Source organism: Equus przewalskii, unplaced genomic scaffold (assembly GCF_037783145.1).
Source record: "Equus przewalskii isolate Varuska unplaced genomic scaffold, EquPr2 ChrUn-9, whole genome shotgun sequence".
Taxonomy (NCBI): Eukaryota; Metazoa; Chordata; class Mammalia; order Perissodactyla; family Equidae; genus Equus; species Equus przewalskii.
This window is the reverse complement of record NW_027228757.1, coordinates 1236026-1262793: the sequence shown is the minus strand read 5'-3', so window position 1 is coordinate 1262793 and position 26768 is coordinate 1236026. Positions and strand designations below refer to the sequence as shown.

The following is a 26768-nucleotide window of genomic DNA, read 5'->3' as shown; positions in this document are numbered from 1 at the left end:
GTGATAGACGTTCCGCTGCTTCCAATCGGAGGCGCCCAGTGCCGGGAGTGGCCAATCGTGGGCCTTGGTGGGCGGGGCGGCCGGGCCAGTTAGATTTGGCGGTTCGACTTCAACATGGCTGAAGCGAGCGGCGTTAATGTAGGCAGCGGCTGTGAGGAAAAAGGGCCTGAGGGGCTGTCCCTGGAACCTGTGCCCCCCGGCACTACCATTTCGAGGGTGAAGCTCCTCGACACGATGGTGGACACTTTTCTCCAGAAGCTGATCGCCGCCGGGAGGTAAGGTGGAAGAAGTGAGGCTGAGGGCAAACCTCAGGCGGTGAGGCGGAGGAGAGGCAAAGGGGAGCGGTTTGTCCCGCCAGCGTCTAAATCACGCGAGAGCAGGACAGCGAAACAGCCCAGTCACGTGGGTCTCGGGGTTCCAAGGTTATTGACCGCCTGGCAGCCTTGAATCAGACTACAGTCAATTCCTGATCCTCGGGAAGTCACGTGATGTTTACCAACACAGGTACTGTGTGGCCGAGCTGGCCACCTGGCTGCTTCTAATTCCACTCCGTCTCGTTTTGACCAGAACTTCAGCTGGTCGAGAGGAAAGATGCGGGCTTTGTGATTAGATCAGGGTTCGAGTCCTGGCCCAACAGAACGTGAGCAAGCCCCAACCACGCTGTGCCTCGGTTCCCCATCAAAATGGTAGCGGTAGTACCTTTCTCCAGGGGTCGTTTTGAGTTGAGTGAGTCAGTACACGGAAGGCGCTTATCAAAATCTCATCATGATGAAACTTTGGCTCCCTTCTAGGAATCTGCTTAATTCTACAAATCCTAACACGTGGCAGAACAGTGCCCGCCACATAGCATCAGAATGTTACTGCTATGGGCGTGATAATGCCTTCACGGAGTGGCCGTTGAGGATTAAATGTTTTACCATAGAAAGAAACGCTTTTCCTATCTTGATTTCTATTTTATACGAAGAATATTGTAACAGTATTGGACCCATTCAAGGAACAGTTTTGCCCATGATCCTACCACCCCAGCACATTAATGCTGAAACACTGTTATCAGAGCTTCAGGGGGTTTGCCCTCTGCCTGTTCTCCGTCCACCTCTCTCTACCCCCACGACCCCTGTTCTTTGACCTCGTCGAGACTCCGGTCTTCTCCCAATCTCCTTCCCTCTTGGTTTTAGTATTTTACCTTTCCTGCATAGACCTTAGGATCCACGTCTTCATTCATTGATTTCCTCAGCAAATATCTGAGTGCCTGCTCTGTGCCAGTCACTGGGGATATGTAAAGAAGACAAGGCCCCTGTCTTGGGGCTTACATTCAATGGGTAGATACAGGCAGTAAACAAAATAGTAGTAGAGCTTGGTAAGATAATGAGCAGGTGATGTAATAGCAACATGGGGGAAAGGAAAACACTAGCTGGAGTTAGGGGAGCCCACTTTGAGGAACACTGAGATGAAGCTTGAGGAATGAGAAGGAGCTGACTCTCTAAAGAACTAGAGAAAAAGCTTATAGGCAGAGGGGACAGCTTATGCAAAGGCCCTGAGATGGTCAGATTGTTCTAGGAACTGGCAGAGGCCTTGCCTTCATAAAGTGACCAGAGGGAGAGTAAAATCAGAGGAGGCTGGACAGGCAGGTGACAGCCTTATGCAGGGCCTAGTTTCCATAGTAATGAACTTGATAAAGTAATTCGTAATTATTTTTATGGACCATTTATGACACACCATATTATATGTCCAGGCAAGGTCCCTCCTTTGACTAATCCATTATTTTTCCCTAAGTCATTCTTGCCCTCCCGTCCCCTCCTCTAGGCCCTGCTTTCTGCTGGCTATATGTCCTCCATTTATTCATTTATTTATGTGCAAATATTTATTCACCATCTACAGTGTTTCAGGCTCTGTTCTAGGAGCTGGAGATACAGCAATGATCAAGACACAAAGGTCCCTGCTGTTGTGGAGTAGACATTATGGTGCCATGAGGGAAAATAAATCAGGGTAAAGGAATGGAGAGCAATGGGGAGAGGAGTCTGGGTTAGTATGAGTGCAAGAAACTGACATGAATATGTTTCTGTCTTTGTAAAATATGTTGTTTTATCTGTGTATGTTTTAAGTTTATATGAATAGTTGTGCTACATATGTCTTTCTTCACTCAACACCATTTTTTTTTAAAAAAGATCTAACTATGTACTATAATGCGTATGGGTCAGAGCTTTTCATTTCTGCCTGTCGTTCTGTGATATGCGTCCAGCACTTACTCATTCCCTATCGTGGACACTTGGTTGCCTCCAGCTCCCTCCTCCACAAATCATGCCAGGGTGAATATCCCTGTACATCCCCTCATGGACTAATGCTAGAATTTTTCTGAGGTACCTGACAGAGAAAGATTGCTGAATCCAGGGGTTTGCACCTACCTATGTTTTGTCAGATTGCTTTCCAGAAAAGCTGTTCCTGTCTCTGAGTATCCACCATTCTAATATTTGCCGTTCTGAAGGTGTGAAAGGGGTATCTCATTATTGCTTTAATCTGCGTGTCCCCGATTCCTCATAGGTTTGGGCATTTCCTCATATTCGTATTAGTCATTTGGCTTCCTCTTCTGTAAACTGGCTACTCATTTCCTCCAGCGTTTTTTTCAGACCCATTTTTTTTTTAATTGGGGTTTTTATCCTGCTCATTTCCTGGAGTTCTTGGTGTGTTCCAGAAATCAATCCCTTGTCAGTTTTAGACTGAGGAAGGAAATATCTTTCTCTGTCTGTTAGGTGTTAACTTTGTCTATAATGTCCTTTGAGGAACAGAAATCTAATTAAATAAAAAATAACACAAATTTTAGTTGTGTACACTTTAACCCGGGAGGATGAAGCAGAAAGAGAAATGCAGTCATCTCAGGGAACCCCCTCGCAAGCTGTGTGGATCCTCCTGACTCTCCTTTTCTCAGCCTCTGGACTCAGCATCCCTCAGACAGTCATAATGCAGTCACGCGCCGTATAACGACAGGCTGCATATACGATGGTGGTCCCATAAGATTAGTGCTATATGGGCTAGGTGTGCAGTAGGCTATACCATCTAGGTTTGTGTAAGTGCACTCTGTGGTGTTCACACAATGACAGAATCGCTTAACGACACATTTCTCAAAATCCTCGTCAATACATGACTATAAGTTATCATCTAATCAATTTATTTTTTAAGATCCTTAATTTTCATGTAATTCATTTTTTTTCACCTTATGGTTTGTGCTTTTGGAGTCTTGTTTATAGAGCCTATATGTCTTGATTAAGGTTTAAGCTGGTGGTCTCAGCCAATCTTATTTTTCTAGTTTTCCCAATCATTGTCAACTAAATGGTTTATTTGTGCCCATTGCTTTATGGAGCCCTCTTTATCATATGGCAGGTCCCTGTACCTCCTGTGTCTCTGGGTCTCTCTTCTGCCCCACTGATCTATTTGCCTGTCCTTGTGCCAGTGCATACAGGTTCTTAATACCAGGCCTTGTAGGAACGTTTAAGTCTGGCACAGCGAGTCCCCCTCTTTTCCCTTTTAAAATTGGCCCAGCTGTTTGAGGACCTTGATTTTTCCTTGTAAACTTTAGAATGAATTTTTCTGGTTTCTTGAAACATTCAGCTACGATTTTCGTTGGGATTGTACTGAATTTATAGGTTATTTTGGGGAGAATTGGCTGTCTCTACAGTGGACTGTCTCTACAATGCCTTCATCCAGCCACAAACGTGATATAATCGATCCATTTGGTCAGGCTGTCTTTTATGTCTTTTAGTAGAGTTTTAAGGTTCTTTAAGGACTCACACATTCTTTATTAGGTTACTGCCTAATACTTTATAGTTTTGTTACTATTGTGAATGTTCTATTTTCCATTTTCACTTAAAATTAGTTACTGATGGGACCGGGCCAGTGGCACAGTGGTTAAGTTCGCACTTCTGCTTTGGTGGCTCGGGGTTCGCCACTTCGGATCCCGGGTGTGTACATGGCACTGCTTGGCACGCCATGCTGTGGTAGGCGTCCCACATATAAAGTAGAGGAAGATGGGTATGGATGTTAGCTCAGGGCCTGTCTTCCTCAGCAAAAAGAGGAGGATTGGCAGTAGATGTTAGCTCAGGGCTAATCTTCCTCAAAAAAAAAAAAGTTACTGATGGCTTAGAGGAATTATTAATTTTTGTAAGATAATTTTGTATCTAGCGATCTTGCTCCACTCTTCTTAAAGTATAACTTCACTCTAAGTGCACCAGTCATAAGTGTACAGCTTGATAACATTTTACAAAATGAGCACACCTGTGTAACCAGCACCCAGCTCAGGAGACAGAACTCAAGGAGGTGCTTGCATGCCCCCTTCTCATCTTTACCTTAAGCTGAAAGGGAAACCACTTTCCTGATTTCTGTTACCATAGATTAGTTTTGCTTGGTTTTTTTTTTTTTAACTTTATTACATGAAATCTTATACTAGGGTGTTATCTTTTATGTCTGGTTTCTTTTCCTCTGCTTTCCTTTTGCCTTTGTGAGATTCATCTGTATTGTTATCAGGAACTTCTAGTATTAAACGGTAGGAGTGACATAATCATCTTTGTCCTTTTCCTCATCTAAAGCTCCCCATAATGTTTCCTGAAGTCTCTCCATAATGTTGACTCTAGGTTTCTGGTACGTGTCTTTGGCAAGTTAAGAAAGTCCTTGTCTCTTTCTAGTTTTCTGAGAGTTTTTAAAAAAATCATAATTAGGTGTTGAATTTCATCAAATGTTTTCTTCTCCTATAAGGATGATCTTGTAATTTTTCTTCAGTTCATTAATGTTGATGGTCTACATTGGTAGATTTTATGGAAGGTAAACTATTTTTTCATTCTTAGAATAAATCTACTTGATTATGATGCTTTATTTTTTTTTAAAAAGATTGGCCCTGAGCTAACATCTGTTGCCCATCTTTTTTCTTCTTCTTCTCCTCCCCAAAGGCCCCAGTACATGGTTGTGTATGCTAGATGTAGGTCCTTCTGGTTCTACCGTGTGGGACGCTGCCTCAGCATGACTTGGTGAGTGGTGCTAGGTCTGCGCCCAGGATCCTAACCCGCAAAACCCTGCACCGGTGAAGCGGAGCCCATGAACTTAACTACTCGGCCACAGGGCCGGCCCCTATGAGGCATTTTAAAAGTACACTTAGATTTAGTTAGATCTGTGTTCATATGCTCATAAATGAAATGAGCCTATAATTTTTTTTTCTTTTGCTGTCCTTATCTGCCTATAGAACCAAGGATATATTAGTCATATAGAAGAGTTGGACAGCACTCCCTCTTCTGGAACAATTTATATAAGATCGGGATTATCTATTCCTTAAAAGTTTGGAAGAGCTCATTTAGGCCTAGAACTTTTGGGGGTTAATGAGGAACTGCCAGTATTACGTTAAACAGCAATGATGCCAGTAGTGTTTGTAGTAGTAGTAGTCTCCATAGTGTTTGTTGCAGGTTTTTGGGTAGATAACTGTTTCTTTAATGGTTACAAGTCTGTTCAGATTTTATTTCTTCTTGTGACAGATTTGCCATTTTACAGATGTGCCCTCAAAAATTTCTTTTTTATCTGTTATATTTTATTAACTTATAACTTCAAAATATTTTAAATTATTTAAATTTTTATTATTTCCCCTTTTTCCGTTATGTGTTGTTTCTCTTTTTTGGACTTTATATAGCCAGAGTTCTCTCTATGTTATTAATCTTTTTAAAGAATAAGGTTTTTTTAAGAAAATTCTGTGTTGCACTGTTGTTGTTGGTCTCTATATCTTTGGAATCTATCCTTATCTGTATTAATTCTTTGTTTTTTATTTCTTTACATTTGGTTTATTAATCTCTTCCCAAATTCTTGAGTTGAACATTTCACTCTTTCAATCTTTTTTGTTTTCTGAAAAGTATGTTTAAAACTATAAATTTTCATATAATTACTGCTTTTTTCTGGGTTCTATAAATTCTGGTATCTAATATTTTCATAGGCATTTGTTTTTTAATTGAGATATAATTCATATATCATAACATTCACCTGTTAAAACATACAATTAGTATATTCACAAAGTAGTGAAACCATTACCACAGTCTAATCCCAGAACATTCTCATCACCCTAGAAAGAAACGTGTATTCATTAGCAGTCACTACCCGTTCCTCAAACCCACCTCCCAGCTCCTAGTAAGCACCAATCTACTTTCTGTTTCTATGGATTTGCCTGTTCTGGACATTTCACATAAATGGAACCATAGAATATGTGGCCTTATGTGTCTGGGCTCTTATACTTAGCATAATGATTTCAGGGTTCATCCATGTTGTAGCATGTATCAGGACCTCACTCCTTTTTATGACTGAATAATATTCATTGTATGGATATACCACATTTGTTATCCATTCGTCAGTTGATGGACATTTGGGGTGGTTTTCACTTTTTTGTTTACTGTGAATAATGCTGCCATGAATATCTGTGAACAAGTTTTTCAGTCCTCTTGGGCATATACCTAGGAGTGAAATTGCTGGATCATATAGTAACTCTGTTTAACTTTTTGAGGAATTACCAAACTCTTTTCCAAAGCAGCTATACCATTTTACATTCCCGCCAGCAGTTTATGAGGGTTCTGATTTCTTCACAACCTTGCCAACACTTTTTATTGTGTCTTTTTTATTCTAGCCAATAGCCATCCTAGTGGGTGTGAAGTGGTATCTCATGGTGGCTAGGATTTGCATTTTCCTAATGACTAATGATGCTGAGCATATTTCATGTGCTTATTGACCATTTGTATATCTTCTTTGGAGAAATGTCTATTCAAATACTATGCTCATTTTTTAATTGGATTATTTATGTTTTTATTGTTAACTTGTAAGAGTTCTAATTTTGAGAAGTCCAATTTAGATTATTTATTAATTAATATTTATTTATTTAGAAAAAATTGTGAAGAATTTTATCTTTGGTTGCTTGTGCTTTTAGTGTCATATCTAAGAAACCATTGTCTAATTCAAGGTCATAAAGATTTATGCCTATGTTTTCTTCTATGAGTTTTACAGTTTTAGCTCTTACATTTAGGTCTTTAATCCATTTTGAATTAATTTTTGTATATGGGATGAGAAGGGATCCAACTTCATTCTTTTACATATGGACATAGTCATTGAATTTTATGTGCTTTGTTATTTTCCTTATGATTTCCTCTTTAACCCAATGATTATTTAGTAGTATGTTATTCGGTTTCTAGACATGTAATTTTTTAAAAAGTTATCCTTTTGTTGTGATTTCTAATTTTATTGCGTTATGGTCAGATAACACAGTCTGTATGATGCTGATTTTTTTGGAATTTTTGACACTATGTAGCCAGGTATATGGGCAATTTTGTGAATGTTCCATGTGTACTCAAAAAGAATGTGCAATTTCTGTTTCTTGGGTGTAAAATTCTATACTTATTTACTAGGTTGAGCTTTTAAATTTTATTATTAAAATCTTTTATATGGTCATTTAAAAAATCTACTTGATTGAGCCATCCATTTCTTTTTTAAAATCTCCAGTCACAGTTGTTTATGTCTATTTCTCCTCATAATCTTTGTTGCATTTTATACGCAGGGGTTATTATTTTTATTAGATGCAAGGGAGTTTATTATTCCAAGAGAAATGGAAAGCCATTGATGTTTTTAAGTCATGACTGGTCCTTTTTTTGCAAGTTTGGGAGACTGTCCATTGGCTTAAAAATCACTATTTGTAATGCTCTGAATACAGTGACTGATTTTTTTTTTTTTTGCAAGGATGGATTCACCCTGCACTAACATCTGTTGCCAATCTTCCTCTTTTTTTTTTTTCATCTCCCCGAAGTCCCAGTGCATGGTTGTATGTCCTAGTTGTAAGTCGTTCTAGTTCTTCTATGTGAGTTGCCGATAGAGCATGGCAAATGACAGACAGGTGGTGTGGTCCCGCGACTGGGAAGTGAAACCAGGCTGCCAAAGGGGTGAGAGTGCTGAACCTTAACCACTAGGCCATCAGGGCTGTCTCTGTAGTGACTAATCTTTAAAAGGTACTCTGACTGCTGTGCAGAGAATAGATTGTTGGTAGGGCTGTCTTAAGGTCTTTCTAGGCTCTAGACTCTGATTTTTTTTGAGACCCCAGCCCACATCGTGTCGAATGTATTTAAAAAGCATCTGGTATCTCCACTGAGGTAGTGATTATGCAAGGTTACATACGTAATAAAATTACAAAGATGTACACGCACAAATGAACATATGTAAAACTGTTGAAATCTAAATGAGCTGTATGGATTGTACCAAGGCCAACTTCTTGGTTTTGATATTGTACTATAGTTGTATAAGGTGTTAACATTCAGAAGGGTACATTTCTTTGCAACTTCATACAAATCTATAATTATTTTAAAATAAGAAGTTTAGGGGCCGGCCCCCATGGCTGAGTGGGTAAGTTCGCATGCTCTGCTTCGGTGTCCCAGGGTTTCACCACTGCGGATCCTGGGGGTGGACATGGCACTACTCATCAGGCCATGCTGAGGTGGCGTCCCACATGCCACAACTAGAAGGACCCACAACTAAAACATGCAGCTATCTTCTGGGGGGGATTTGGGGAGAAAAAGCAAAAAAAATTTTGAAAAAATTAAAATAAGAAGTTTAAAAAGTTTATGTACAAAGATATGCATCATAGCACAATGTTCAGTGGAAAATAATTGAAAACCACTTAAAGTATCCAAGATTTGAAGAATGGTGGTTACGTGAGTATAACAACAATATCTAATAAAATACCATGCAGGTATTTAAAATTTGATTTTGAATAATACTGACTCATGGGAAAATATCATGTTATAATGGTATATTTAAAAATTAGGTTATGAGGGGTAAAGCATCCACATTCCACATTAAATATGTTTTATTTAATTATATTAAAATTGCAGTTGACTAGTTGACGTAATGTTACATTTTATATTTATTTATGATAACGATTATTGGCTCAATTTTGAGATTTTATTTTTGGAGCCATTCCGTTTTTTTTAAGTCGAAAGCATTTTCTGTCCTTGAAAAGCTTGTCAACCCAAAGCCCTGTGCCTGGGGTGCTAAATGCACAGTAGGGGCCACAGTGGTAGAGGTGAGAGACCTTGTGCAGAAAAGAGACCTGCGCAGATGTGAGCTGATTGGAGGGGCAGATGAGGCAAAGGGGAACTCCAGGAGGATGCTGACTCTTCGTGATGGTGGTTGGGTGGTGGGTGGTGCCATCTGCTTAGATGGGGAAGAAACACTCCCCACTAAGAGTTGGGGGAGAGGAACAGGTCTGGGGTTGGAAATCAAGACATCTCTTTGGACAAGTTCAGTTGGAGATGCAAGGCAGCCACTCTTCTGTTTCTCGACTCCTTTGTTCCCTCATTCTTCCAACCCACTGACTGGCAAAAGCCCAAGTTCGGTATTCTGTCTGCGCTCCTCTGCCCCTGCATTCAGCCTGCTGAGCAGCACTGTAGAGTCTCACCCATGGTGGGAAATGTGCTTCCACAAAGTCATGGTCTTGGACTTCAGCTGGGCCCTCAGTGAGCCCATGATCCTCATGCCCCCAGCCAGTTCTCTTTCCCTTCTCCACAGCAGCTATTTTAAATCTTCATCATGTCCCTCGGGTCCTTTCCCTGCCGCCTGTACCCTCTCAGTGAAAATAACCCCAATACCTGGTTCATAGAGAAAATTGAGGCCACCAGGCAGGAGTTTCTACATCTGTAAATTTGGCTGAGAAATACCCAGTCCTGCATCCTCCTGGCCACCTCCCCATCAATTTCCTTTCCTTTGCATCCAGGGCTGTGGCTTCAGATTTCTGCATTTCCAGGGTCTAGTTCCCCACCTCCGGTTTTTTTCCTCAGCTTGGGGCAGTTTGCCACCATTTCCTTAAAACTATTCCTTTCAAGGTCATAACTCTTTCTTGCTAAATACTGTAGATGTTTTTTCATCTTTGACCTACTTGCTTTCCTTGTAGCATTTGATGCTATTAACCACTTCTGTGTCCTTGAAATTTCTCCCTTGGCTTCCGACACCATTCTTTGCCCCTTTACCTCGCCAGCTGCTCCTTCTTGGGCTCCTCTTCCTCCACTTGTCCCTTAAATGTGTGACCATTGTGCTTTCCTTACTTCACCTCCCCAGTGAATCGTCACATCCCATTTGATATCTTGCTGCTGCTGAGAGCCCTTTGTTGGCTGTCCATTGCCCTTTACCGTGGCCTCCAAGGCCCTGCATACTCTAGCCCCTGCCTGCCTCTTGTGCCCCCCTCCAACCAAACTCAGTTGTACTGACCTCATTTCCTAGAATGTCAGGAGTTTTCCTGCCTCAGGACATTTGCACTTGATGTTTGCTCCACCAGGAATAGTTTTCCTCCATCTCTTCCCTAACTTTCTCTAAAGCCACCTTTCTCTTCTGATTATTCTTTCTTATAACATCTTATTTTTTTTTGTTTTGTTTTTTTTGTTTTTTTTTTTTGGAGGAAGATTAGCCCTGAGCTAACTACTGCCAGTCCTCCTCTTTTTGCTGAGGAAGCCTGGCTCTGAGCTAACATCCGTGCCCATCTTCCTCTAGTTTATACGTGGGACGCCTACCACAGCATGGCTGCCAAGCAGTGCCATGTCCGCACCCGGGATCCGAACCAGTGAACCCCGGGCCGCCGAGAAGCGGAACGTGCGAACTTAACCACTGCGCCACCGGGCCGGCCCCTTATAACATCTTATTTTATTGCTTCATAGCACTTATCACAGTATATAGAGCTATTGTCTGCCTCTTTACTTATTTGTGGTCTATCTTTCCAACATAAAACATAAGGCCCTTGAGGAAGGATCTTTTCTGTCTTGTTCACCACTCTCTACTCATTGCTTGTCACAGTGCCTGGCACGTAGGAGACACTCAATAAATAGTTTTGGAATAAATGAGAATTCCCTAAGCCGTATCTCTCTTCTGAGCTTCAGACCTCTATCTCCAACAGTCTACCATTAGAAATCTCCACTTGGTGTCCCACAGAACCATCAAGCTCAGCATGGCAGAAACAGGATTTCTTCTCCCTCTGTGGTCCCTAACTCGCTTGAAGATACCACTGTCTGCCCATTCTCCAGGCCAGAGATTTAGGAGTCCTCACTGACCCTTCCTTCCCTCTCACTTCCAGTTAACCACCCATCCCAGTTGGTTCCAGCCTCTTTCCTGAGTCTCCTCCTTTCCATCCCTGTGCCAGTGCTTTAGTTCAGGCCACCGTCTCTCACTGGATTGTTGCATGAGCCTCCAAACTGACCCTCCAGCCTCTGTCTTGCCCCCTCCCTCCAGTCCACAGCTCAGATTTGAACATGTCCTCCTCCCGCTTAAAATGTTTAATTCGCTCAGGGTTGCTTCCAGAATCAAATGTGAGCTCCTTAGCTCAGCATACAAGGCCATTCACTCCTTGGCCCCTCCCTATCTCTCCAGTGTGGTCAGGGCCATGGGTGTACAACACATGCACACTTGCATGCAAGCGCAAACACACATATGCACATAAGCTCTTCTGTGTTGAGCACTGCCACTGTCCCCCCATCCTTGCTACCTGCTGTTTCCACATACTGCTTCTCCTTGCTAGTACCTCCTTCCCCTCATTTGGTTAAATAGGAATATATAGCTGGTTTCCACATAGAAAGGGCTCGATAAATGTCACATATGCATACAGACTTTTTTAAGGTTGGCACCTGAGCTAACATCTGTTGCCAATCTTCTTCTTCCCCTCACCCTCCCCTCCCCTCCCTCTACCTCCCCTCTCCTCCCCTCCCCCTCCTCCCCAAAGCCCCGCAGTACATAGTTGTATATTCTAGTTGTAGGTCCTTCTGGTTGTGCTCTGTGGGACATTGCCTCAGCATGGCTTGATAGGCGGTGCCATCTGTGCCCAGGGTCTGAACTGGCAAAACCGTGGGCCACTGAAGTGGAGCACACAACTTAACCACTCGGCTACGGGGCTGACCCCTAAATACAGACTTTTAAGATGTGTGCAAGTACTTCACCCTTTCCCAAGTCATTAGCTTAAAAGTCCTCAATCCCAAAGAGCAAGTACTTATGCCAGGGATAGGAGTCTTTACATAGTAACAGCTAGTTTATTCATATGTCAGTTATTTAAAGGGATATTTTAAATCCGAGATGGATTTTCCCCACAACTCACTGTATTTTTCATGTAAATATTAGCTTGACTAGGAGGGCAAGTTTGTGACGCACCCCAGAGTAAGTGGCAGATGACTGGCCTCGCTGGGCTCTCAGATCCCACAGACCCACACCCTGCTGTCTTCAGTTAGCACATCTTCCTTTCGTCGGATTGGCTGAGACAAAGATGCCCAAATCTCTTCTCTCTTGGGCTTCAGGACATAGAAACATGGGCCTGTTGGAGCTTACCATTTGCGACGTCTGCCTTGTCCTCTGAAAATGAAGGATTCTTTTCTGTCCTCATAGCCTCCTGGGCCTCCTGAGAAACAACCATTCTGCTGTTTAGCTAAAGCAAGCAGGTGAGGCTATCCCTTTTCTGTGTTTTGTACCAAATCAGGACCCGCCAAGAGAGGCAGTTGGTTAGAGGTGGTGTTGGTGGGGCCCCAACTGAAGACCAGTTAGTACTGTTCAGATGAAAGCTCGGTCTGCCACAGCTCCCCACGGCACCCCAGCAGCTGTGCCATATGTGGTGGCAGTCCAGGGGGGTTGAGGGAGTGAGAGACTGTTGACAGTTTTTCAGTCCATAGATGCTGGCCTGGGCCCAATGCCCGTCCTGGTCCCGTCTTCCTGCCTGGGCCGAGCTGTGCAGAATATGATTTGTGTAAATTGACTTAAAGTCTACATTTGACAGCAACCAAGGAAAGAGAGCTAATTGCATTTGTACGTGAACTGGTAGTTTTAAACTAATGGCAAAGACCGTTGGTGTTCGTAGGAAAGTTCTTCACAGGAAAGTGAGTGATTTAATATATAAAATGTTCTGACTAAGTAAATGCCTCAGAAATATCTCATCCTCTTTGAATGTGCAGCTGACACCTGCTACTGGTAGTGACTTGTTTCTGAAGTGTGGGATGACTCTCAGACTGTGGTGTGCGGCTTCAGCCCCATCGTGCTGATTCTCTCTTCTTCATCTGTTTCCAGACTGTCCTCCTCCCTGTCCCCACCATGTCTGCCTTGCTTGAGTCTGCCGTCATCTCAGCTGTGCCTCCTGAGTCCGCCCTCACACAGCAGCCTAGGGGAGCTTCCTAAGTGCACATCTGATCCTGTCCCATCCCTGTTTAAAACCCTTTTCTAGCTCCTCCTGTTGTGATACAGTCCAGACTCCGTGTGTCTGACCCTTCCCTGCCTGCCCCACCAGCCTGCAGGCTGTGTGTCGTGGAGGCCAAGGACACCTGCTTCAGAGCCACATGGCTCCACCATGTCCCAGCTGTGTGACCTTGGACAAACTGTTCTCTGCCTCAGATTCCTCATCTGAAAAATGGGGATGATGATACTAGAACTTCCCTCATAGAGTAATGGTGAGGATTAAGTGAGTTACTCCATGGAGAGTGCTTGAGCCTGGTTCTATCAGTGCTAGCCAACATTTCCTGTTGTTACGTCTTCCCACATAGGCCCACACACGCGCTGCTCTTCAGCTGCCCCTCCTGGGCCTTCTCCTGTCCTCTGGCCAACTCCTGCTTCTCTCTTAGGTCTCAGATGTTGCTTCCTCCAGGGAGTCTTCCCTGAGTCCCCTGCCAGGCCCCCCATCCTAGGCTAATCCATCCCCATTTTCCCAGGGATTGATCTGTCTTTCCTTCTAAACTGTACTCCCTTTGAGGGCAGGGTTTGTACTACTGAGCTCAGCATGGCACATGGTCAGTGCTCAGTGTTTGTCAAATGAATAAATTCATACACTTATCCTGATGGTATTTTTTATCTTCATGCTAATATTTATTAAATCATTAGTTTTTTTCTTCTTTTTTTTTCTTTTTAAATTTCCCATTGTTAAGGAGGAGCTTGTTTTGTGTATTTTTTAAGATTTTATTTTTCCTTTTTCTCCCCAAAGCCCCCTGGTACATAGTTGTATATTTTTAGTTGTTGGGCCTTCTAGTTGTGGCATGTGGGATGCCACCTCAGCATGGCCTGGTGAGCGGTGCCATGTCTGCGCCCAGGATCTGAACGGGCGAAACCCTGGGCCGCCGAAGCACAGTGTGTTAACTTAACCACTCGGCCACGGGGCTGGCCCCTTCCGTCTTTCTTTTTCAGAAAAAGTATCCCATTTCAGATTGTCACTATTAAGTTTCTGACAGTTCCCATAGAATTCAAGCAATAAAAGGTGAAATTAGCCCAAGAGACCTAATAAGCTAAAGACATAATTAAGATGAATTTTTAAGATAACTGGTTTTTTTTGAGGAAGATTGGCTCTGAGCTAACATCTGTTGCCAATCTTCCTCTTCTTGCTTGAGGAAGATTGTTGCTGAGGCAACATCTATGCCAATCTTCCTCTATTTTGTATGTGGGATGCCACCACAGCATGGCTTGATGAGTGGTGCATAAGTCCGCCCCCAGGGTACAAACCTGCAAACCCCAGGCCACCAAAGTGGAGAGCACAAACTTAACCACTACACCAACCCCAAAAGATAACTTTCTAATACAGTCTTCATCATAAATCACTGACCTCTTATCTTCATCAAGGAACATTTCTGTTTGGTTTTCTTCCCCTCTCCCTTTCTCAGTCCTAAAGCCTTAGCCCAGTTTACCCAGATATCAAACAGAGAAACATTTCTTAATGAAATGGGGCAGCTGTATAGGTGGTGGGTGGGGGGCGGAGAGCATGAATTTCTGTCACAATGATCCCCAACTTCTATCCCCAGCTTCTGTTGGTCTTGGTCTCACGCTTCTCTGCCCTCCATTCCTTTATTGGGACTGAAGCACCAGTTCCTGCCCGCCCTCTGGTGGACAGTGTGTGAAACAGGCAGCAAGCGGGTCACCATGGAGGAGGAAGGCCAGCCAGGGCTCTGTTAGCGCGAGTACACCGCTCATGTCTGCTGGTCTGTGCCTCTCATCTTTCCATTCCTGCACAAATTGTCTGCATATATAAACTGGAACATTGACAAGCCACCAGAGATTGATTCTGGGCTTAAATACTTTGAAGTTATTTTTTTTTAAGTTAAACTTTTGTGAGAACTCAATTTACAGTGAGTTTTTAGTGCAATAAATGAAGTGCTTTTTCAGTGAGTTCAAAAACAGTGAAGATGTCTCAGATACTGCATAATAAATGTTTAAGAGAAAAAAGTAGGTTAAAATCAGTTAAGAGAGTCATTTCTGTTTTGAAACTCAGAAAATGCAGTTTTTAACGGTACTTTCATTGATGGTAAATGGAGCCCTTTTTGGGAGACCCCAGGTTAGTCTTTTCTCTGTAGTGGGGCCACAGAGGAGAATGGGTTCTTCCTGCAGCTGGGTTGGTTTCTGCACATACAGTTGCAACCAAGATGCATTCACTAAGCACTTACCTTCTGCAGGGGAGGAGACTTCTCAGCCCTGGAAAGCCAAGTTACTGACTCTGTTCTACAGTTTGAGGGGGCGGTGAGACTGTTCTTTTGAGAACAGTAATAATAATTGTAGCTAACATGGAGCAGTTCAGTGTGTTAGCCACTGTACCAAGTACTTTATATATGTAACCTCATTTCATCCTCACAGTAATTTTGTAAGTTATAGATACAGTTATTATCCCCATTTGACAGAGAAGGAAACGGAGGCTTCTAAACATAAAGAAGTTGTCTAAGATCACTCAGCCAATGAGTGGTAGAGGTAGGATTTGAACCCAGGCAAAAGGACAGGCAGTCTGTCCTCAGAGCCAGTGCACTTACCCAGCACATAGCTGGGTGTCCCCTTGGAAGGCCAAGGCCAGGAGACCATTCTAGCAGAGGGCAAAGCGGAGCTTGACAGACAGGTCATTGGGCATGCTTTTGGGGGAGGACTCCTCTGCCCAAGTGGCCCAGGCACTGGTACCCTGTTCAGGGTAGGGGAGGTGGCTGGGAGTGGGGCAGGCCTGGGGCCAGGCAGCCCAGGCCTCAACTCCACCCCACTCGCCTGGGCTGCAGCATGTCTTGTGTGCTGCTGTGCACCTAACACTGTTCTGAGCTCCCTGGAGCTCCCAGCAACATTGCAGACAGCGTCCCTATCCATGAGGATATTACAGTTTACATGAGAAGATACAATTCAACCGTTGGGGGTGGGGGGCCGGGGGGGATGTCCATGAGTGTTTTCTAAAATGCATCACTTTTCCAGCTTCTCCCTGAGTGTATTTTTTCACGAAATCCACACAGGCATTCAAACCGTTCCCAAGTCTGCATTGGCTCTCAAGAGGGGAATTACCAGGGGGTGCAGGGGAGGGGAATTGGATGAAGGCAGGCAAAAGGTACAAACTTCCAGTTATAAGATAAGTACTAGGGATGTAATGTACAACATGATGACTATAGTTAACACTGCTGTAAGGCTTCTTTGAAAGCTGTTAAGAGAGTAGATCTTAAGAGTTCTCCTTACAAGGAGAAAAAATTTCTTATCTTTTTTTTTTGTATCTATATGAGACAATGGATGTTAACTTATTGTGGTAATCATTTCACGATATATGTCAGTTAAATCATTATGCTGTACACCTTAAACTTATACAGCGCTGTCTGTCAATTATATCTCAGTAAAACGGGGGAGAAAAAAAGGAATCACTTTCCTCCTGTCCTCACTGACATTGACACCCAATCTGGCTGCCTGCCTGCCTTGTCCTCGCAGCATATTTCCCCATCTTGTGTATTTGTATGAATGTACATATTTCTGGAATCCTTCACTTTTATTGACTTCTCAAACCCCGAAGGGGGCACCAGAAGAGTTCGTGAGCAGCACTGGTGGGCAGAATTGGCCTCTGCCCTGCCCTGGGCCCTCTCCACTGCCAGCTGCCTGAACTGAGGAGAGATGCGCACAGCTCACACCCTCTGCCCGTTGAATGGGCTGGGAGGAGAAACAGGATCTCCTGTGTCCGAGCCAAACCCGTTTTAAGCCACAATTGCCTGGTTTCAGTTCCAGCCCCGCTTGGTCAGGTGTCATGTGTCCCTCCACATTCCTCCATGTAGCCACAGACTGCGTGGCTAGTGGGGCCAGCAGCAAAGCAATAAGATGTCTGGGGCTCTGCTGAGGGTTGAAAGGATGCCCATCACGTGTTCTTTGTATTGTCCTTTTGGTACTTAGGTTTAGCCTCCCAGGGGTACTAATATCAAATGTGCACCACGGTGAGAGACTGTCACCCTTACCCAGAGGTGTGCTGGTGATGCTTACCATGGTTCTCCAAAGATAAAACACCCCTGCTTTATGGTGTTTGCCAATTTCCAAGGTGTAAATACTCCTAAGCTCACCAACAGAATGTCACTAAATACAGAGTTGAGACAAAATGAGCAGCACGCCTTTATGTATATTTCCACAGATAGAGAAAATAGATATAAACGACCTCAGGAGCAGAGTAAAATGTGGTAGAATGATTAGGAAGTCATATGTTTTGAGTAGTTAGTGCCTTTGTTTTTAGTATAGTTTAATTTTAAGTTTATATAATTTAATTTTCAATAATGGCTGTATTTAACAACTGGCTCACAGATTTCCTGAAAATTTAACAGTTGTGCTTTGCAAGCTTCTGTGAGCTGGCTCCAGCACACCACTGCTCTTTTCTTCACCTGTTTTAAAAAACATTGTGGGTAGGAATTAGGGAGGAAGCCTAGAGAGCCATGAGAAAGGGGGGACCCAGGGTGGATTTCCTCGGTGGGGGTGAGGGCTATGCATTGGGTTCCAGGTATCCACTCCTCTGTCCAGTGGCCCACCCGCCTGACCCACCCAGCTGAGGAGCATCCGCACCCATGATGAAGCATAAACATGAGCTTTCGTGTATTTGAGGACTCCTCCTTGGCTCAGACACTTTCTGCAGGTCACTTGAACATCACAGAGGCCTATGCTGATGCCCCCCACTGCAACCTAAAGATGATCTCCATGATGCACTCTCAGGCCCATAAGCCCAGCTCTTTCCTTCAGAGCACTCTCCACAAATGGTCATCACCACATTCACCTGTGAGTTTCTGTGTTCGCTGCCATCCCTTTCCTGGAAGCTCCAGGAGGGCGTGACACTCTCATTCCCGTGGAACGTCCAGCACGTGGTGGGCGACCAGCACAAGCAGGCACTCAGTGAATATTTGTGGAAGGGGAAGGGCCTGAGAGAGCAGGCAGAGAGTCAGGCAAGAAAACAAGGAGGAGAGAGAGGAAACAGTCAAAAGAGTTCATTTAGCTTATTTGAGTTTCTTTGTCCAAGAGGAACAAGGCTTTGGGAGTTACTGGGTACCCCTTGATCTTTCCAGCTACAAGGGATGTATCAGTGAGGTGCTCTCAGCTGCCAGTGACAGAGACCTGATTTTAAATGGCTTGAACAATAAGAAAAATCCATTACCTCAATAACAAGAAGCCCCAGAGTAGGGTGGCTTCAGGTTGGTATTTTCAGCAGCTTGACATTGTCTTCAGAGACCCCGGTTCTTTCCATCTTTCTGCTGTGCCTCCTTAGGGTATAAACTCTGCCCTCAAGATGCCAGGGCCCCCACAGTTCCTGTGAGCCTGAGGCATCACCTGGATATGGTCATGTTCTACAGAAAGGGCATCAGTTCTTTCCTGTGTGGCCCTTTTTTAGGAGGAAGGAAACCTCTCCCAGAGGTCACGTGCCCTGTCCTAATCCAGTCCTGCAAAGGGACTGGAATGACCAGAAGTTCTCAAAGTGTGGTGCCCAGACCAGCAGCGTCAGCATCACTGGGAGCTTGTTAGAAACTGTGGGATTGGCAGCAATCTCGGTTTTACAAGCCCTTCTGTGATTTGATGCTCGGTAAAATTTAAGAACTGTGGCAGAACACTTCCTCTTTAAGGGAGAAACACCTGTGCTCAACTGGGGCTCTGCTGAGAGGAATTGAGAGACTGGTGGGGACTGGTGGGGTTGAGCTGTCCTTAGTAACTGGAGCTGCAGATGAGACATTTGCGTTCACTGCCTTTAGCCAGCGCCACAAAGCAGACAAGGCTCAGAGCCCTGTGATGAGAGGCAGTGGGTGCCCAGGCAAGAGCTGATGACTGGTTGACCCTCCTCACCTTTGCCTTCTCTCCTTCCTGCCAGCTACCAGAGATTCACTGACTGTTACAAGCGCTTCTACCAGTTGCAGCCTGAGATGACACAGCGAATCTATGACAAGTTTATAACTCAGTTGCAGACATCTATCCGCGTGAGTGGCAAGAAGCCCAGCAGGTCCTGGCTTGGGTCCTGCCTCCAGATTGTCAGCCCCCTGAAGGCAGGGACCCTATTCTCTGCCATTCTCTATCCTCAGTCCCCAGAACTGTCCTCTGTGCCCAGCAGGCTGCAGTGGCAATCATCCCTTCCCTCCAAATGACGTGGGTATCCTAAATGTCCCTTCTCTCGTCATCCTGGACTAGAATTGTGTGTTTGTATGTCGTCTGCCTCGCCAGACCTTGTGAGCTCAGTGAGGGCAGGCCTGGGTCTTACTCCTCTTTGTATCTCCAGCGCCTGGTGCAGTGCCTGGCGCAGAGTAGGCATTGAACACACTGTTGAATTCAGTGGAACTGCATACTACAGGGAATACAGGAAAGGACAGGATTCCATTCATGTCTTTAAATAACTGCAATTTCTCCAGAGAGTTGCATTTGGATGCTGTTACACCCAGGATGGGCCCGCTAAGCATCAGCGTGTATGAGTGGTATCAGCAAAGGGCACACTGGGTGCGGGGAGAACAGCAAGGGCTGCTGCTTTCAGAGATGATGGCAGGAGGAGAGGCTTGCCACAGGCTCCACTATTTTCTATTTTATACTTTATCCTTTTAATTATAAAAATCACATCTTATGGAAAAGTTGGAATTTTTTTTTAAGATTTTATTTTTTCTTTTTCTCCCCAAAGCACCTCGGTACATAGTTGTGTATTTCTAGTTGTGGGTCCTTCTAGTTGTGGCATGTGGGATGCCGCCTCAGCGTGGCTTGATGAGTGGTGCTATGTCTGCACCCAGGATTCAAACCAGCAAAACCCCAGGCTGCTGAAGCGGAGCGTGCAAACTTAACCAATCTGGCCCCTGGAATGTTTGTATAAAGACACAGAACAGAAGTTAGCCAAAATCTTACTAAGTGCTGGTAACAGTGTAGCATATTTCCACTATGGGCTTGTCTAGAATCCTTATAGCCCTTTCCTCCTTTCTCTTCAGGAAGAAATCTCTGAAATCAAAGCAGAAGGGAACCTGGAAGCTGTCTTGAATGCCTTGGATACAATTGTGGAAGAAGGCAAAGACCACAAGGAGCCGGCCTGGTGAGAAGGGGGTGATGCCCCCCAGCCCATGGGAGGGCTCAGGGGGAAAGATGGACCCATATGCATGAGACTCTGGGCTCGCGGCACCTAAGGGAGGACCCTATGACAGGGACAGGTGGAGAGGACAAGCATGAAGCAGTAACCCAAAACAGTAAAACCATAGTCCCTCTTGGGGAGGAGCACCCCGGGGCAAATGGAAGTTGTCCAGGGGTTTGAAGGAGACTGAGGGAAACCTTCCCTGAGGAGCTCATTTCAGGACCCTCTGGCATGTGAGAGCAAGGGTAGAGGGAGCGGGAAGAGGCAGAATGGCAGGTTTGGAATCTTGTGTCGGTTAGGCTGGTCTAGGCATCTGGGTTTTATTCATTTGTTTGTTCAACAAATATTTAGGGAGCACCTATTATAGGCCCAATACTGTGTTAGATGCCAGAGATTCAGCAGTGATCAAGACACAAAAGACCTGCTCTCTTGGAGCTGACATTTCAGTGGCAGCACTGCTGCCTGGTATGTCCTGTACAGGACGGAGAAGGGGGCCCTGGGGCGAGGAGTGGGCCTGAGCTCCTGCCTCCTACCACTCTCCCCCGCCTGAACAGGATCCTAGGCCAGAGGGAGTAAATAATCTTTTTTGTGCCTTCCAATTTTTTTATGCTTTGTGACCTTAATACTTAAGAGAATTAAGTCTTATGACTGAAAAAGAATTCTTTAGAGAACCTATAGTGGCTTCCGCCCCACTGCCCGTCAGAACTGACCTATCTCCTCACTCTGGGCATTCAGAAACCCCCCATAATCTTGCCTCTCCTATCTTTCCTTACCCTGGCACATTAGCCAACACTTACTGTGGCCTCTCTGGGTCTGAGCCCGCTCTCAGGCAGCCACTCCATCCGGGAGGGCTCATCCTGCTGCCACCCTCCCCACGCCTCTCCAGCTCACAGTCTGATGGAGTGGATGCACCAGCAGGGCACATCATCACAAGGACAGAGGCAGGGGCTGAAAAGTCACCTCTAGCCTTGAAGTGTTAGAGATGGGGGAAGTGTATGTGGACGAGAGGAGGAGAATGGGAGGGATAGTGGAGAAGGCTAAGATTTGGGTGGGGTGAGAGGAGAGAGGTGGATTCCTGAGCACTGAAGCTAAGGGACAGGAGGTTAACATTCCCATCAGGAGCAGGAGCCATGTGACTGGGTCTTGGGGGGTGAGAGGGACCGTAGGAGAGGCCTTGAAAGCCAGCCCAGCTTGAGAGTGGAGGTGGGAATTCCCTGATTGGGTTTGTAAGTGGAACCCTCACTCCACACATGTCCCCTCCTTCCCCACCCTCTGTGCCCCGTCCTGCCCTCCAGGCGCCCTAGCGGGATCCCAGAGAAGGACCTGCAGCGCGCCATGGTGCCCTACTTCCTGCAGCAACGGGACGCCCTGCAGCGCCGGGTGCAGAAACAGGAGGCCGAGAACAGACAGCTGGCAGATGCCGTCCTGGCTGGGCGCAGGCAGGTGGAGGAGCTGCAGCTGCAGGGCCAGGCCCGGCAGCAGGCCTGGCAGGTGAGTGTCCCAGCCCTGCCCTCAGGCGTCTGTTCCCCTGCTGTAGCAGAGGAGAACAGGTCCAGAGAGGGCAAGTGACTTGCCTAAGGGGACAGCTCCTCCTCCTTGACTCGTGTCAGTCATGGTTAAGCCTCTGTAGCCATGGTGGCTCTACTCCATGTGACCACTGCCCAGTATCTTTAAAATCTGTACATTAGAATGACTTCTAGAGCCTTCAGCACATCTAAAACATACCCCCCATGCAACAAATCTGTGTCCTTTGAAGGTGAACTTAATTTTGAAAGTGGCCCAAAGTCGTTTGAGGCCAAGTTGGTGAATAAGGGCGAAGAGGGTGATCAGGCTGGATGACACCCTGGCAAGTCTGGCTGCAAAGTGATGAGATGGATTTTTCTTCCTGGCTCAAAATGTGGTTCCCAAAGACAGTTTCTAGTGGGGCTTGAGTGGTGGCACCCGTCGGCTTCTCTCCATCATTCAGATGTCCAACTTATGTCTACTTAGAGCCACTTGACATCCCCCTTCCTGGGGCAGACCCTCCTGTTCCAAAGGGGAACAGGTCCCTAAATCCAGGTTCCCAGGCCCCCCTGGTCTTCTCTTCCCAAGACCAGTCAGCTGCAGTGTGAAGGCCCGGCCCTGGCCTCAGCAAGGCCCCGAGCCTCGGAGAGCCAGCATCAGGAGAAAGCCTGGTGGCTTACTCCGCTCCCTCTTGTCCTCACTCCCTCCAGCCTCCCCAGATAACAGACTGGCCCGGGGGACCGAGCAGCAGCATCATGTGGTCATGACCAGGTCCTCAGCCTCGTGCTGTCTCGTGGGCCAGCTCAGAGTTGTGTCTTGGGCACTCTTGGGGCCACCCTGCTGAGTCCTCAGGCAAGGTACTGCTCTGCCTTTGCCACTCCATCACCATGCAGCTGTGGGTCTCTCCCGTGTCTGGGCCCTAGCTTCCAAATTGGCCAAATAATGATCCCCAGGGCCTTGCCACCCTGACATTCACTGCTTCTATTTTAAGAGAGGGATGAAGCCCCCTGCTCTTATGGCCACACCTCACGCATGGCAGCTACAGATCCTAACTGTCATTTGAAGGAGGTCAGCTGGATTGAGTAGTCAATGCTGAGCCCCGTGTGGGAGTTTGAGAGAGCTCTTTTTCACCACAATTTCCATGTCTGTAGCCCAGCTGAAAGTCCACTTAATTTCAAGGAAGTTTCTCTGCTAGAAATCTCTGGTGGGGTCAGAGGATCAGGGGAACACTTTGGGGGCCCTTATTGAAGATGGGCTGTGCCCTGGGGAGGCCCAGCCTTGGTGGCCATGGCACCCAGCCTGCCATAAACTCCTGCTGAGTGGGGTAGCCTTCCTAACATGACTTTGTCCTCACACGCCCTGCTGAGCCTGTGTCAAGCTAGACCCCTTCTGTATTGTTCAGGGGGAAACCCAGGCCTGGTGTCAAGGACAGTGGAGGGAAAGGGTTTGGATTTTCTCATCTCTGAGTTTGTTCTCTCCCATTGATGTCAGGCTCTCCACGGAGAACAGAAGGAGCTGGTGGCCGTGCTGAGGGAGGCTGAGTGAGGAGGAGACAGCCAGGCCTGGGAGCAGAGGGCAGACAAGGTCGAGGACCTGTGGCCCAGCATGCTGGGCTTGGGCAAGCTGCCTCTGAGAACAGCTGAAATGGTGCCCAGTCCCTAAGCAGTGATGGAATTTGCTGGAGGATGAGGCCTGAGCAGTCGCCCCTGCCACCGTGCCTTTGGGGCTCCCTTGAGGTCATGCACACACACTACCTTCAGATTTCTCCATGTTTTCTTCTAACTTGAGGATTCTTGGCCAGCTCCCACCCTGGCAATCAGGGAGCATGCTTTCTCTCATCTTGGGTTGGGCCAACCCCCGTCTCCCAGCACACATACACACTCTCATACTCTCTCTCCCTGCCACTCTCTCTCTTTCTCTCCCCTTGCCCCACTCTGCTGGTTCCTGGCCGTTCCTGAGCCCTCCCTGGGACCTAGCTTTGGGAATCTGTTTTCAATCTCCACTGATTGCCCCCTTGCTGGCCAGCCCGAGGGCCTTGCCATGTTCTCCCCACATCTGTAAATAAACTTCCTCCACTACACTGTAATCTGTGAGGATGCTTCCTCCGCCTAAGCCTCTCCCAGGCCTCTGCTGGGCCAAGACCCCCTCCTGGGCTCAGAGTGCTGGCTCCAGCCGAGGCCTCGGTTGCAGAGCTCTGAGAGCCTCCAGGCTGGGGTGGGTTGGTGGGGGGTGTATCTGACCATCATGTGCAGAAGGACAGCAAAGCCCCTTGTCACAGAAACCAGGTCCCCTGGGTTCCCTGAGGCCAGGACAAGTTGCCGGGGGGGTGTCACTGTGTGTAACCCAGCCCATCCTTTTCTTGCCGTTTGGATTGATTCTGAGAAAGGCTCCAGGGTGGGCCTCCCTCAGTGTTTGCGCGTGGTGAATGCTCACACACATGGCAGGTGGCCCCTCCAAAGAGCTGTACACTTGGTCCACTTCTCACGGCACACTCTTCCCCAGCTAGGGCCAGCAGGGCAGCAGGAGGGGCTGAGCCGATGGCAGGATGTGTGCTTCCTCCAGACTGGAGGGTGAAGGCGGGTGGTACGGGTGGGGGCAAAACTTTTTTCCCTGGTGAGGACCTCACCCTGACTCTGTTGGCAGAGGCTTGGTTGGGTCTGTCCAGGAGCACTGAGAATACTCAGGATGGGATCAGGTGGCCCCTGCTCACCAGCTCCCTCTCCCCTGCATTGAGCCCCGGGGCTCGGTCTCTCTGCCTGGAGCTGCAGCAAGCATCCGACCCCCTCTGCCCAGCTGCAGGCCGTGGGGTGGGCAGCGAGGGCTCTCTGTTTGTCAGGTCTCCACCAGGTGAGAGGGTGGTGAGTGAGGACACAGGTCAGACAGGGGCAGGTACCAGGACACCCTCCCTCCTCCTCTCCAGGCTGAGCAGAAGTGGCTCTCGGGTGTGGGATGGGGTTTTTCAGGCTGGATGTTCTGTCACTTGGAGGACAGGTCCCAAGGTTGTTGACACTGGGGAGGCTGCGAGGGCAGGAAGAGAATCAGAGCGTCAGGAGCCCAGAGGTGCTCCCCAGCTCCCTGTTCCTCACAGGCCCCGCCTCTGCCACCTGCAAGGGGCACAGGGAAGGAAGTCCCCACCTCAGCGCCCACCTGGCCTGCCCCAGACAGTGTGGCTGTCCTTGTCTCACATCTGGCCCCACCTCTGTGGGCTTTTGGCTCTTGGCCCTGTGCTGCCCCCACACCAGGCCTGCCATTGACGTCTGGCTGGGGCAGGGCCCCGGCAGGGTGAATGAGGGCATCGCCAGGCACTCCCTTCCTGGGGTTTGGCTCCTGCCTGCTGGGCTGACAGTGGAAATCACAGTCTGAGAGAGCTATAGTGCAGCTCTGCTCGAATCTATTTTAGATCTCTGGGCCCCCCTTTCTGTCTAGGCCCTCCTTTCCCTCCTGGCCTGTCCAGCTGGTGCCCAAACTGAGGCTGGGGCTGGGTCTCCATGGAAGAGTGAGTAGGGGCTGGGGGACCTGGGGCGGCCTCCTTGGGGGCGGCACGGCGGCCATGTCCAGAGCCTGGCAGTCTCAGCCCCTCCTCCATCACTCCCAGGGGCCTGCCTGGCAGCCGCACCTCCAACCACAACATCCTTTGGGGTTTGGCCTACAGAGCCAGATGACCCCCAAATAGCCCTGGCAGATTCTCCCGTGACCAGCCCATACTGTGGTCAGGCGCCCCCTCCTTTGTCTCACAGGCACAGCCCAGAGAGTATAAACGGTGCTGGAGACTGGGAGAGGCAGCCCAGCTGAGTCCCGAACAGCAGCACCAACACACCATGCGGCCTCTCCCGCTCCTCGCCCTACTGGCCCTGGCCGCACTCTGCCTTGCTGGCTGGGCAGGTGAGTGCCCCCAAGTCCACCCCAGCCAGTGGGAGCTGCGAGGGGAAAGCGCCATGGCCTTACCTCTCCTCACCCCTTCCACTGGCAGTCCCTTTGGGAGTCTAACCACCCTGCTGCAGGCTCAATCCATTTGCCCCCAGTTCTGTCCTTGTGGAGGGAGAGGAGGGAAGAGCAAGCTGCTAGAGAGGCAGGGGAGGAGAGGGAGGACCCTAGGGATGAGCAGAGTGAACCAGGCTCCTTTCCTTTGCAGATGCAAAGCCCAGCCGTGCAGAGTCTGGCAGAGGTGCAGGTAGGTCGCGGGGCCTAATCGGGGCTGTGTGCCACATCTCCCAGTGGTGCTGCCCAGCACCCCCTCTCACCCTGGTCTCCTCAGTCCCAACCCCCACCCCCCACCCCCATGAGCTCCTGTCTGACTGTCAGGAAGGCCAGGCTGCTCCCCACCTTGTCTCCCCAAACTCGGAGCCTGCGCCTCACTGCTCTTGAACATTAGTAACAATGAGACCATTATTGAGCCAGCTGATCCCTGCCCCTCTGCTCCACAGCCTTCGTGTCCAAGCAAGAGGGCAGTGAGGTGGTGAAGAGATTCAGGCGCTACCTGGATCATTGGCTGGGGTGAGAGAGGGAGGCGCTGGGCCAGGACTCCGCATCTCCAGAATGGGCTGGGAGGAGTGGCCTCGCTGGGCTGCTGCGGGAGGACAGGGTGGTCCCCCTGCCGAGGACTCAGGAGCCCCATGTGCAGTGGGAGGAGAGGGTGGGCATTTTGCATGGAGGCTGATACCACTCTCTTGGGCTCTCAGAGCCCCAGCCCCCTACCCGGACCCTCTGGAGCCCAGGAGGGAGGTGTGTGAGCTCAACCCAGACTGTGACGAGCTGGCTGACCACATCGGCTTCCAGGAGGCCTATCGGCGCTTCTACGGCACGGCCTAGAGCTCACAGCCCTGCTGGCAGCCCCCAGCTCCTCTCCAGGACCCCTCCCCTCGCTCTGACCTCCCTGCCCCGCACGATGGAGTCCTCATCGTCCCTAGCTGCTCCAGAATAAACTCCAGAAGAGGAA

General features: G+C 47.6%; 1 protein-coding gene across 5 annotated transcripts; it reads left to right on the top strand.

The window, feature by feature from the left end:
* The first annotated feature begins 76 nt into the window (after positions 1-76).
* On the top strand, positions 77-26768 carry PMF1 (polyamine modulated factor 1). 5 transcript variants are annotated; one of them, XM_070608624.1, is made up of 8 exons: positions 78-275; positions 19103-19208; positions 20193-20293; positions 21625-21820; positions 25570-25714; positions 25965-26003; positions 26257-26326; positions 26512-26768. In XM_070608624.1, the coding sequence occupies exons 1-8, from the start codon at positions 115-117 to the stop codon at positions 26639-26641; spliced, it is 948 nt and encodes a 315-aa protein (XP_070464725.1). In that variant the 5' UTR covers positions 78-114; the 3' UTR covers positions 26642-26768. The 5 variants fall into 5 exon arrangements, with proteins under 5 accessions (XP_070464724.1, XP_070464725.1, XP_008515024.1 ...); XM_070608623.1 differs by having other exon boundaries at positions 77-275; positions 25570-26003; XM_070608625.1 differs by lacking the exon at positions 78-275 and adding an exon at positions 392-504 and having other exon boundaries at positions 25570-26003.